The sequence below is a fragment of the Pan paniscus genome, chromosome 12, assembly GCF_029289425.2.
Source record: "Pan paniscus chromosome 12, NHGRI_mPanPan1-v2.0_pri, whole genome shotgun sequence".
In the NCBI taxonomy this organism is placed as follows: domain Eukaryota; kingdom Metazoa; phylum Chordata; class Mammalia; order Primates; family Hominidae; genus Pan; species Pan paniscus.
The window spans coordinates 111,140,916-111,153,160 of record NC_073261.2 but is presented as its reverse complement, the minus strand read 5'-3'; the positions used below and the strand labels follow the sequence as shown (position 1 = coordinate 111,153,160).

The following is a 12,245-nucleotide window of genomic DNA, read 5'->3' as shown; positions in this document are numbered from 1 at the left end:
CATGTCAGGACTTAGGGAAAAATTTAAACGAGACAGTATTTGTCTCTAAAAACTTCATATACTTAGTATTATACCAGCCCCCTCAAACCTCACCCTCTAAGCCCCATTCCTTGCTCTAAATATACATTTGCTATCTCCACTCATTACCCCAGTTTGGAAGGCAGGAGTCTTCAAAGTGCTCACTGTTGCAATTTATTAACCTTCCTCCAAACATAAGCCCAATTTTCTCACATAAACTGGATATTAGGAAAATAAAACACATCTGATCAAACCAATTCAAACTATAAAGAAATGAAAATCACATTAAAAAAACCCTAGACAAAGGGTACTACGTATATTCTAGGAACAAATGGTACTTATTTACAGCAGAGATGGCAACCTTTAAGAAACACAGCACTGCCAGGGAGGCTGGCCCCCAATAATTATAATAACAACAACTACGATAATAGCAACTGATGTGAAAGGAATACGAGCTATGTCTCAGGCACCGTTGGAGGTGCTTTATGTATATTAACCCTACACAGCAAACTCTTATTAATAGAAGGCAGGTACTATTATCCTCAAGAGAAGAAACTGAGGTGCAGAAAGGTTAAATACTTTGGCAAAGGTCACTGAAAAAGTGATGGGACCAAAATTCAACCCAGCTCGCTAAATGTTTTCACACCTTGAATCCTTTATCCTTTCCTAAATCCATGGCTGTTCTCCATATATCTTGTGTTCTCTCAAAACTTCTACATAGGTGAGAGGGGCCAGGGACGGGGGAGATAAAGAAGAGAGGTGGTATTTTTCCTCTGGAATGGGCTTTTTTGGGGAAGGTAAGGATTTACTACAATTTAATGTTGAATTCAAAAAAGGTTGCAAGGAAAGTACAAAGAAATCCTCTATACTCTTTGCTGAGGTTAACAGATGATTAATAATTTGCGCCTTCACACATGTCCATGTGCAATCATGCATGCATACCCTCCCTGCTTCCTTCCTCTGTATATTCACACAGGAATATGTATATACACACACAAATACTTATACATGTGCAAATACATACACATATTTATAATACACATATATACAAGTGCATATATACACAAATAGTTACACATATATACACACAAATATACATACACATTTATTTTTTTCTGAACCATTTGAGAATAAGTTGCAAATAACATTTCTCTTTATTGCTAAATCCTTCAGTGTGTGTTTCCTAATGTTTTGACTCTTTTTTTTTTTTTTTTTTTTTTGAGATAGAATCTCCCTCTGTTGCCCAGGCTGGAGTGCAGTGGCGTAATCTCGGCTTACTGCAACCTCCACCTCCCAGGTTCAAGCGATTCTTCTGCCTCAGCCTCCCGAGTAGCTGGGACTACAGGCACATGCCACCACGCCCGGCTAACTTTTGTATTCTTAGTAGCGACGGGGTTTCACCATATTGGCCAGGCTAGTCTAGAACTCCTGACCTTGTGATCCGCCCTCCTCGACCTCCCAAACTGCTAGGATTACAGGCGTGAGCCAATGCACCTGGCCTAGACTCTCTTAAAATGAATATTTATACATCTACAACAATAATCCTGTTGTGTGTGGCCTTTACTATAAAATATAAAGTAAATGTACTTACTCTTCAGTTACTTCCTTCAAAATCACCATTGCTAATACCTACATCTGAGTATAGCTTCTGTAGACTGTATTACTCTTCCCAATTATCCACTGCAACTATTCATATCCCAAATTCCTGCTTCAGTAACATGAGGCTTGGCCCTGTGACATCTACAGGCAATTAATGTGAGTGGAAATGACATATGCCACTTCTGAGTGAAAGCTGTTAAGAGTCACCGTGGAATTCCACTACAGATCTTTCCCTTCTACTGTGACAAGACCATGTCTCAAGGGGTGGTTCTGCGGCTAACCAAAGTGGACACGATTGTGAGCAAGGAATAAGCCTGTTATCACATATTACGGAGATTCTGAGTTTTTCACTACAGCACAATCGTAAAAACTCACCGATACAGTATACTTCAAGCCTTTCCATACCTTATCACAATAAAAACACTGTGGGTTTTTTCCTCAATATCCGCTACTATTTTATGGGGCTTTTTCCAGATTCAGTAACATATGATAATTGTGAGATAGGTACTTTTAACACATTTCTAATTTTATTTTCAAAACAAAATTTGTTGCAGATATTATCTGCATTCCACATATGTAAAAATCTGGAGTTTTCATAGCTGCTTTTATGGCTTTGTTGATGAATTATTGTATTCTTCTTAGAGAAGCTCTAGCTTTAGTAATTCTACTAAACTGACTTCCTTACTTTTACCACTCTTTTTCCAGCTCAATAAAATCAAGGTAGAGAACTGAAACCACACATAGCAATGGATCATGATTTTCTCTAAACTTCCATTTAATGGAACACTCAAGTTTGATTATTTGTCTCCTGTTGCCCTAAGCGACGCACACTACTAATATTTGAAGTACATTAAATAAATTTGGAGAGCAGAAGTCTAATAGACTGCAATTACCCTGTTCAAATGACTTTTTACTTTATTTACTTACGTATTTTCTGATCCTCTGGACAATCACTATACCAGTTCCCTTTTTCTGCTGATTTAGGGCCTGCTTAATTATATGTCAAAATGTGAATTCTCAGTTAAATAAATTCAAGCCCTATCTTTCCAAGAAGGAAGAGGTGTTCAACTCCTAAAATTCCTTTCCAAATTGAATGAATGAACATGAAAAAGCTATGCATGTACGTACCTTTTAATAATTAAAGATAATCTAATTTTCCTGCAGAAATCATGAATATATCTCAAATGATTTTTCAAAAACCTATTATAAAACACACGTATACACACACACACACACATACACGTGCGGGCACATCTCAGATGTAAAAAGCATTTTCTAACCAGCTACCTATATTCCAAATGCCCCTCAAAAGATAGTTGTGCAATATCAATTTCAGTCCCTTGGGAATGGCAACAAAGGTCCACAACATAGGAAGTTACTAGTGATGTTGCGGAAGTATTATACAAATCTGAATTGTGTAGGCCAGGAAGGTGTAATACGCAGGAGTCAAACACTTAGCTGACCAGTAAGAGGATAAGTAAGAGTTTCCTTCTTGAAGAATCTTTTACTCTCACATCTTTTCCTCAGTAGAGTATTCTCCACTGTTACAAATGCAGGTTCTTGAGCCAGACTACCTAGGTTTGAATCCTGGCTCCACCTTTAACTAGCTGGATGACCCTAGGCAACCTAGGCAAGTTACTTAACCTCCCTGGGCCTTGATTTCATCATCTGAACATTGGAAACAATACCACCACCTCATAGGGTATGGTTTTAATTTGAGACAGGGTCTCGCTCTATTGCCCAGGCTTGGGTGCGGTGGCACAATTTCAACTCACTGCAGACTCAACCTCCTAGGACAAGTGATCCTCCTGCCTCAGCACTCCAAGTAGCTGGGACTACAGGCATGCACCACCAAGCCTGGCTAATTTTTTAATTTTTTAAAAAATAGAGACGGGTTTTGCCATGTTGCCAAGGCTGGTCTCAAACTCCTGAGCTCAAGCAAACCACCCACCTCAGCCTCCCAAAGTCCTGGGATTAGAGGAGTGAGCCACCATGCTGCCTAAGGCCATGAGAGCCCACCCTTTGCATCAGTGTGCCCTGGATGTGAGACATGGAGTCAAAGGAGATTATTTTGGAGCTTTAAGATTTAATGACTGCCCTGCTGGGTTTCAGACTTGCAGGGGCCTGTGGCCCCTTTGCTTTGGCCAATTTCTCCCATTTGGAATGGAGGCATTTATCCAATGCCTGTACCCCCACTGCATCTTGGAAGTAACTCACTTTTGATTTTACAGGCTCCTAGGTGGAAGGGACTTGTCCTGTCACAGATGAGATTTTGGACTTGAACTTTTGAGTTAATGCTGAAATGAGTTAAGACTTTGGGGGATTGCAGGGAAGGCACGATTGGTTTTGAAATGTGAGGACATGAGATCTAGAAGGGGCCGGGTGAAATGATATGGTTAGGCTCTGTGTCCCCACTCAAATTTCATCTTGAATTGCAATCCCCAGGTGTTGAGGGAATGACCTGGTGGAAGGTGACTGGATCATGGGGGCAGTTTCCCCCATGCTGTTCTCATGATGGTGAGTTCTCACTAGGACTGATGGTTTAAAAGCGTGGCACTTCCTCGTTCTCAAATATACTCTTCTTTTTCCCGCCAACAGATGAAGAAGATCCTTGCTTCCCCTTTGCCTTCTGCCATGACTGTAAGTTTCCTAAGGCCTCCCCAGTCATGTGGAACTGTGAGTCAATTAAACCTCTTACCTTTATAAATTACCCAGTCTTGGGTATTTCTTTATAGCAGTGTGAAAACAGGCTAATACAATGCCCAAAGGGCATTTTGAGAATTAGTGAATACATATAAAGTATATTTGGAACATAAAAATCACTCAATAAATATTAGCTATATTATTACCTACCGACATATTCACCGAAACACTTATAAAGAATAGAATCTTCTAATACAAGGTTTCTCCAGATATAACTTACAGGACTGTGTCAGGAATATTTTATTATTATCCCAATCTGAGAAATGTGAAGCTCAAAGATACTGTTGTCACAGGTTACACAGCTCAAAGTGGCTACACCAGAATGTAAACTCACACGTGACACTCTGGGGTAATCCTGTCTCCTTATCAGTGTGGTAGCCCTGTAAAGTCATAGAATGTGCCTTGTCCCCATCATTATTTCAGTTCCCAGAGTAGGGTAAGTGCCTAAATTTATGTTTATTAAATGAAAGCAAAGAGGGGATGGAAAGAGGGCAATGAACAGATGCTGAGGAGGGAGGGGAAGAATCTGAGGAAGAAAAGAAAAAGGAATGAAGAGAAAGGATGTGGGGAGAATGAGAAGACAGGTAAGACTACACTAATTCTATGATTATTTAAAAAATACCTTTAAGTATAAAAATAATCATTGATATTGTACAGTCCTTACTATATCTTAGGCACTATAAATGAACAGACATTCCTTATAAGCAATTCTGTAAGATTCTTATTAGTACCCCCATTTGGTAAATGAGGAGACTTAAAGAAAGGTTAAAACTTGCCCCCAGTTACCCAGTAATAAGTGGCAGAAGTAGCTCCAGGCTGAGTGTAACTATAATGCTGTAAGTCAGAAAAGCTGACTTACCCTATTATAGAAATAACATGTGGACCAAATGAAATATTCAAAGGCTGTTCATTTAAATATCAAGAAAAATTTACATAAACACCCAAAATAAAGAGAAAAGCATATACATATACACACACACAAATATTTCACAGAAGACTCACACATAGGGAGTCATTTTTACATGCGACTTCTGTTCCTGTTTTCAATTAGCTCATTGATTATAATTTAGTTAGAACTGCTAGCCTTTACTTGATGAGAAACAGCAACTCCTGGAGTGTAGGCAAAGAAGGCTTCAAAACAAAGCAAAGTGACAAAATGAACTACGTACACTGACTACAATAAAAATACCTAAACCATAAATTTCTAAATATCTAGTTGTTTTCTTTCTCCAATATTACTGATGAATACAAAAGAAGCTAAAACCTAAATGGCATCTGTGAGATAAACACAACAAAAAGCATACAAAGGCAATATTCCATCTTCACATCCAGAAGGTTTTCTGACAGTCATTCTAATAGGAAACTCCAAATCAATATATCAAGCTGGAAAGCTGTCAAGACATGAAAGCAAATGTCTTTCTTAAAATACTCCTCAGTCAGAAAATTCTCAGAAGCCACAGCAGGGCAGCGGTTTTGGTTGCAGGTATTCAAACCCAGCAGCTGATATACACATATTACCAGCAAAAAATCCTGCTAATTGATCAGCATAGAAAATCAGGGCTTAATGTAATATTTCAAGTAGCACTTGAGTGGACTGTAAGAAAAATTTTTTTGTATTATACCAATCTTCTTGAATTAAATAAGGAGGTAAAACACAGACACACAGACACACACACACAGAGTCAAATCCGTAACAGCACGGCCTAATAAGAGATACAAACAGAGCAAAGGTTTCATAGTGCTCTGGATTCTTCCTTGACTAAAATTGTAATTAAATAAATATTTGAGGGGGAAGTAGTTAATGACTTCAGACATTTAAGAATTGAAAAAAGTAAACCTGATCAATCTTCACAATTTTAAGAAGTTTTGAGCTCAAAAGTCACATGAATTGTACAAATGAATAAAATTTTCCAGTGATTTAACAATCACATTAGATAAAATCGCTTAAGATACAAGGTAGTTATAATCACGTACAAATTGTTTCCAAACAATGATATTCAAAGTAATACTAATATTACCTCTTTTGAGTCTAATAAGTTATTTTGAGACAGGTTCTAGGTCTGTTGCCTAGGCCGGAATGCAACAGCGTGATCATGGCTTACTGCAGCCTCAACTTCCTGGGCTCAAGCGGTCCTCCCACCTCAGCCTCCTGAGTAGCTGGGACTACATACGCATGCCATTACACTCGGCTAACTTCTTTAATTTTTGTAGAGACAGGGTATCACTATGTTGCCCAGGCTGGTCTCAAGCTTTTGGACTAAAGTGAACCTCCTACATCAGCATCCCAAAATGCTGGGACTACAGGTGTGAGCCACTGTGCCCAGCCTAATGAATTTGTCTGAGATGCAAAACTTTAACTTTTAGTCAAGCCACGTTGGAAACCCACTGAAAACATGAGAATGCCTCTACTGGCTCATATCTCTAAAATCCATCCAGCTCTAAACACTACACAGGACAAAGACATCAAGGAACTTGTAAGAGATCTAAACCTCTACCACCATCAGTCTCAAATATTTCCAGACTTAAGAACAGAGATAACAGATTACAAGGAAGCCAGCCAAGCACACTGCTAATAATACCAAGCCACTCTGTTCATTTAGGGCACAGAGGTCCAGGATTTAATGCAACAGAAAATCTACCTTCCTCAACAGGGAAGGTCAGGTTTAAGGTCCAGTACACCATGAGATGTAAACAGTCCTCAAAGCATAAATAGATGAGACAAGTGATTCTGTAGCAGCATGCTTGTTTGGGATGATACCAAGTTGACTTTTATATTCAAATAAAAGAAGTTGAGTAATATTAAGATATCTCTAGTAATTAAATTCTAAACAAAAATTTCTTATCGTTCCCTCTTTTAAAAAAATAGATGGACGTAATATACTGAGTCAAGCATAAAAAGAAAAAAACTATTTTTATTTATAGCTAGTTAATAATCTATGCAATGGAAACAAAATACAGAAATAAATTGTAAATCAAAACTGATATAAATCTGATATATTCTCATCCATAATCCCCAATATCTTTTTTTGTTTTTACCCTATACCCTCACTGCTCTGTTACCGATGTTATTTCTTTAAATGTTATACATGTGAAATTTAAAAAATACATTTATGGTAAAATGTTGGCTTTATTTTTTCTTTTGGTTTTCCACTTGAGATTTCATTTAAAATAATGGGTCAAGGGCAGGATCTATTGCTAATGGATTACATGACCAAAGCTACTCTTTAGTTTTAAAAACTAAAAAAGAATACTAGTAAATTGCTGCAATATAAGTTATTAACAATGCAACAGTAAGTAGAAAACTCACCTTGCAAAGGCAGGATCTTTACCCCAAATTCTTCAAGACATCCAACGGCTTGGATAAGATCTAGCTCCTCTTGAATGGCAGGGGGTCTGTCTGTTATCAGTTGTAAGCAGCACCTAGAAGAAATTAGATAAATTTTTAAAAAGAAGCAACATATGTTCACCTTTCTATACTCAACACCATGAGATCTAACACATATTTATCAAAAATCTACCACATCCCAGGAATTCATTCCGCTGGATGCCTTCTGTTATCTTAAACCTCACAGCAAGCCTCTGAGGTAGGCAAACATCATCATCTATCTGCCTTTTCAGGGAGCTAAAACCGAAGCTCACAGAAGTGAAGTAATTGCCCACAGTTACATCCACAGTACATAATGGCATCATGGTAGGAAGCATCATAACTCTGTGTTCAGTGCCGTTTTTACTGTTGAATGCAAACATTATGATTCTATTACAAAAAAAAATTTTAAAGGATGAAGTTCAGATAATTTCCAGTTTCCCTTCTACGAAAAACAGAAATGTCTTGATTTGGTCACAATGTGATGTCTCAAAAGAAACAAGAAATGACTTAGGGAAATGCAGAGAACATCTTTCTGATCAAAAAAGAGAAATCTGTTGGTAATACACAGTTCTGAGATGAACTATAGGAGAAAGTGATTTGCTAAGCTAAGAATGTGGGATTCCCATGGAATATTTTAAGTAAATTTTTGTTTAAATTCAAAGAAACTGCATTTAATAAATGTTTCACTTAATGAATAAACTCATTCTCTAAAGGTGTTTAGAGGAACATTGGAATGTAAGATTAGAAAGACAGATCAGGCGGTAATGGGCTCATGAATGCTAGAATCACAGATCACGAGATGCAGGTATCTAAGCCCCAGTATGGCATCCATATGACTGAGTGACAGATACAGGCCAAGCCTGCTCTCGTAAAACTGGAGGATTTAAATCAGTTGTGCACTCACATCTACTGTTGATTCAAGTGTGAAAGGTCTATAACCTCTTTGTGGTTTCTATCAAAATTGTAAATGTACTTTTTTACATTTTTTACTCTAGACCCAGGAATTACAAATAAATTCTAAATTACAAATAAATTCTAAAAATTTATATTACAGATAGGCTCGCACATGCTCAAAGACATATAATTGTGGATGCTCACTACGAAATTGTTTTTAAAAATGAAAGAAAGCATACCAAATCAGGAACAAATTAAATAAATTATATAATGGAATGTTCTACAACCATCAAGAAGGAATAAAATAGAACTGTCTGTACTCACATGAAAAAACCTTCAATACAGAATATGAGTGAAAAAAAAAAAAACAGGGCATAGAAAGGTATGCATAATAGTAAGAATTTATTCATGATTTAAGAAAGAAGAGGTAACATTTAATCAAATGTTTTGGAAGGATACATAAGAAACCGATATTTAAAAATGACGGAAGGATAAAGTTAGGGGAACTAGAATGAGGAGGGAGATTTATTGTCAATACATATATCCTTTTTGTATTGTTTGGATATCTATTGCTTCCTCAACAATTTATTTATAAAGAGTTTATAAATAACTCTTTAATCAGTAAAAATGTAAGCGCTATTTCCTGCATTCAATATAACTGTGAACACTGAAATACATCCAGGCTCACAGGTCACAATCAGTTTGGTACCACATTATACACACAGGGCATGTTTGTGAAATGAAGGTGATGAAGGTGTGTCCTTGCAAGAGAGAAAGAGATGCAATGAAGGGGAAATATAGAAGGACCGGCTTTTTAAATGATCTCTGGGAAACACCTGCCAAAAAGATTGAGGTGAAATACAATTCCCAGTTTCAAAGGCTATTTGGTATTTTCAAAGACTATTTGGTATTTTCATCATTTGAAATAAAAATAGAATCGCTTAGGAGAAAAGAAAGAGCTAACTGCTTTAAACAACTTTGTCAAGTTCAATAACATGGTTTGTGAAACATAATTCCTTCTGAGATAAGATATCACGTGCGTAGGGGGAATGAGGGGACTCGGTGCAGGAGTTACTTTTAAGCGTTGCTAGGTCTGAAATAAATATTAGTCATCTGGGGGGAAAATGAATCTCTCCAATATATCCTTTTTGTATTGTTTAAATATTTATTGCTTCCTAAATAAAATGCTAATTAATAAATAATACTTTAATCATTAAGAATGTATGGGTTATTCTCTATATTCGACATAACTGTAAACACTAAAATACACCCAGGCTCACAGGTTGCAATCAGTGCTGTGCCACGTTACACACATACAGCATGTTTGTAAAATGAAGGTGCTCCAATTGCTACCATAATCAAAATATCAAAATAAATTCCAAATAAAGATAAAACTGAAATGTAAAAAATAAAACTATCAAAGCACTAAAAAATATGAAAACCTGTCATAATAGTCTTGGGATTTAAAGGTCTTTCAAAGGATGGCAGAAAAGACAGAAATTGTAAAAGAACCACAATTTTTAAAAAAATCTGAATAGCAATTGGAAAGATAAATCATATATAATAAAAACTTGGCAATGTAGTAAAATATTTGAGATAGGCATAGGGCAAATATTCCTTATGCCTCAAAATAAGCTCCTAAGAATCAATAGTAAAAAGATGAACACCCCAAAAGAAAAATAAGTAAAGGCTAGAAACAAGTTTCAAATGAAAAAGTGCAAATGAAGGTGTTCAACAGGCAAACATTGGAAAGACTGAAAATTAATTTAGAGAAGGGGCCCTTTAGTGCCTTAGGGAATGGAAAATAAACTGGTGCCACATGATAACAAAGACCAAAATTTTGCATGTGCTTACCCTTTGATTCAGCAATTCCACTTTGCATGATCCATCTACAACAGGCACAGTTCTAACTATTTTACATACCCAGTTAATATTACAATAGCCCTATGATATAAGCCTACTATTATCCACATTTTACAGGTGAAGAACCTGAGGCCCTGATGACTGGCCCAAGGTCACATACCTGTTAGCTGGAAAAAAGTGGATTTGCACATAGACATCTGGCCCTAGAAACTGCTGTGTTCTTAACCTCTACACCCTGCTGCTTCTCGGACAATGAAAAGGTGTACTAAATGCAGTCAGAAAAGAACTAAACAAATCTAGCACAACCACTCAACACAATGCTGTAAAGCATATGAAAATGCTGCAGATCTGTATACACTAGCTCAATAAACAACTGAAAAAACTGTGTAATAAAAAGAAATGTATAGTATTATCTCATTTTTGTAAAACTATATACAGGTATAACATGCAAAATAGTGGGCAAATGATTGGGCTCAAAAATCTCATTACTTTATTTAAATACTGAGTGGATAATTCCTATCAAATAAAATGTATAATCTCTTATAGACTGTTAACCAGAAAATCTGAGAAAACAGGATAAGCTTAGGATGCACAGTGTTAGAAAAATCAGACACAGTAAGAATAACAAATAAGTAAATAATTTGCTAGAGACCATAGCCACCTTATTACTGAAGAGATTCTACCTTTCTTCAGTTTATTTGATCAAGAAACAAAAACTGAGAGATTACATGACAAACTCAGGGCCTCAGAAAAATTGTCAGTTGCCTTGAGGAGGAAAAAATAAATTAAAAAGTATGTCTCTAGAAATGAATGAGGATCAACACAACTCTGAGTAAGAAAAGTAGAGCAGGGTCTAGAAAGGGGATCTCAGATAAAGAGAAACAAAACAGACTCAGATGTCCAGGGTACAAATGGAAGGAGAAATACGTATTAGAGGAACTAGACACTGCAAACGAGAGTTGGAAAATGGCTAGTGGAAGAACAGCAGCGTATCAGTCAGCAGGCAGGGGACAGAGGACATAATACAATTGAAGATGTGCCTCGACTTACAATGTGATTACATCCCAATAAACCCATTGCAAGTTGAAAACATCATAAATTCAAAATGCATTTAATACACCTAACCTAACAAACATCATAGCTTAGTTTAGCCTACCTTAAAAGTGCTAAGAACACTTCCATTAGCCTACAGTTTGGCTAGGCTTTTAGTCATCTAACACAAAGACTATTTTATAGGAAAGTGTTGAATTTCTCATGTAATTTACTGAATACTGAACTGAAAGTGAAAAACACAATGGTTGCATGAGTACTCAAAGTACTGTTTCTACTGAAAGCATATCACTTTTACATTATCATAAAGTTGAAAAATTGGAAGTTGAACCGTCTTAAGTTGGGGACTGTCTGTAAACCACTTTTCTGAAATGTTGAACAAGGAAGATTATCTTTTTTAAGCTTTTAAGATTCATTAATACAGAGGTGATACATGTTTTATTCCTTCATCTAGATTTATTACGCTCTTTTAATTTTATAAAAAACTAACTTTAAAAAAGCAACCTTAAATCCTGAATGAATTATTCTTAAAAAATCGCTGCAATTGGGTATACCTAATTACGAGAACTCAGGTCATGAACACACCTTTCTAGTGTTAAATAAGAGGGGTGAGCTAAAATAGGAGTACAATGGGGACAAGAGAGGAATTGAACTCATAGTCTAGAAATTTCAGCCAGGAAGTGACTTCGGAGGTTTATCATCTAATCAGGTCCCTTGTCTCTCTCTCTTTTTTTTTTTCAAAAGACTTATG

At 36.5% G+C, this 12,245-nt stretch overlaps 1 protein-coding gene across 3 annotated transcripts in view; it reads right to left on the bottom strand.

Moving 5' to 3' along the window:
* The window catches only part of NBAS (NBAS subunit of NRZ tethering complex), a 393,407-nt gene that overhangs the window by 197,820 nt on the left and 183,342 nt on the right, over positions 1-12,245 (bottom strand). For all 3 annotated transcript variants that reach the window (XM_003826980.5, XM_034952644.3, XM_055108231.2), the window contains one exon: positions 7,628-7,740. In XM_003826980.5, the coding sequence (XP_003827028.3) occupies positions 7,628-7,740 (113 nt within the window). The remainder of the gene's footprint in view (positions 1-7,627; positions 7,741-12,245) is intronic.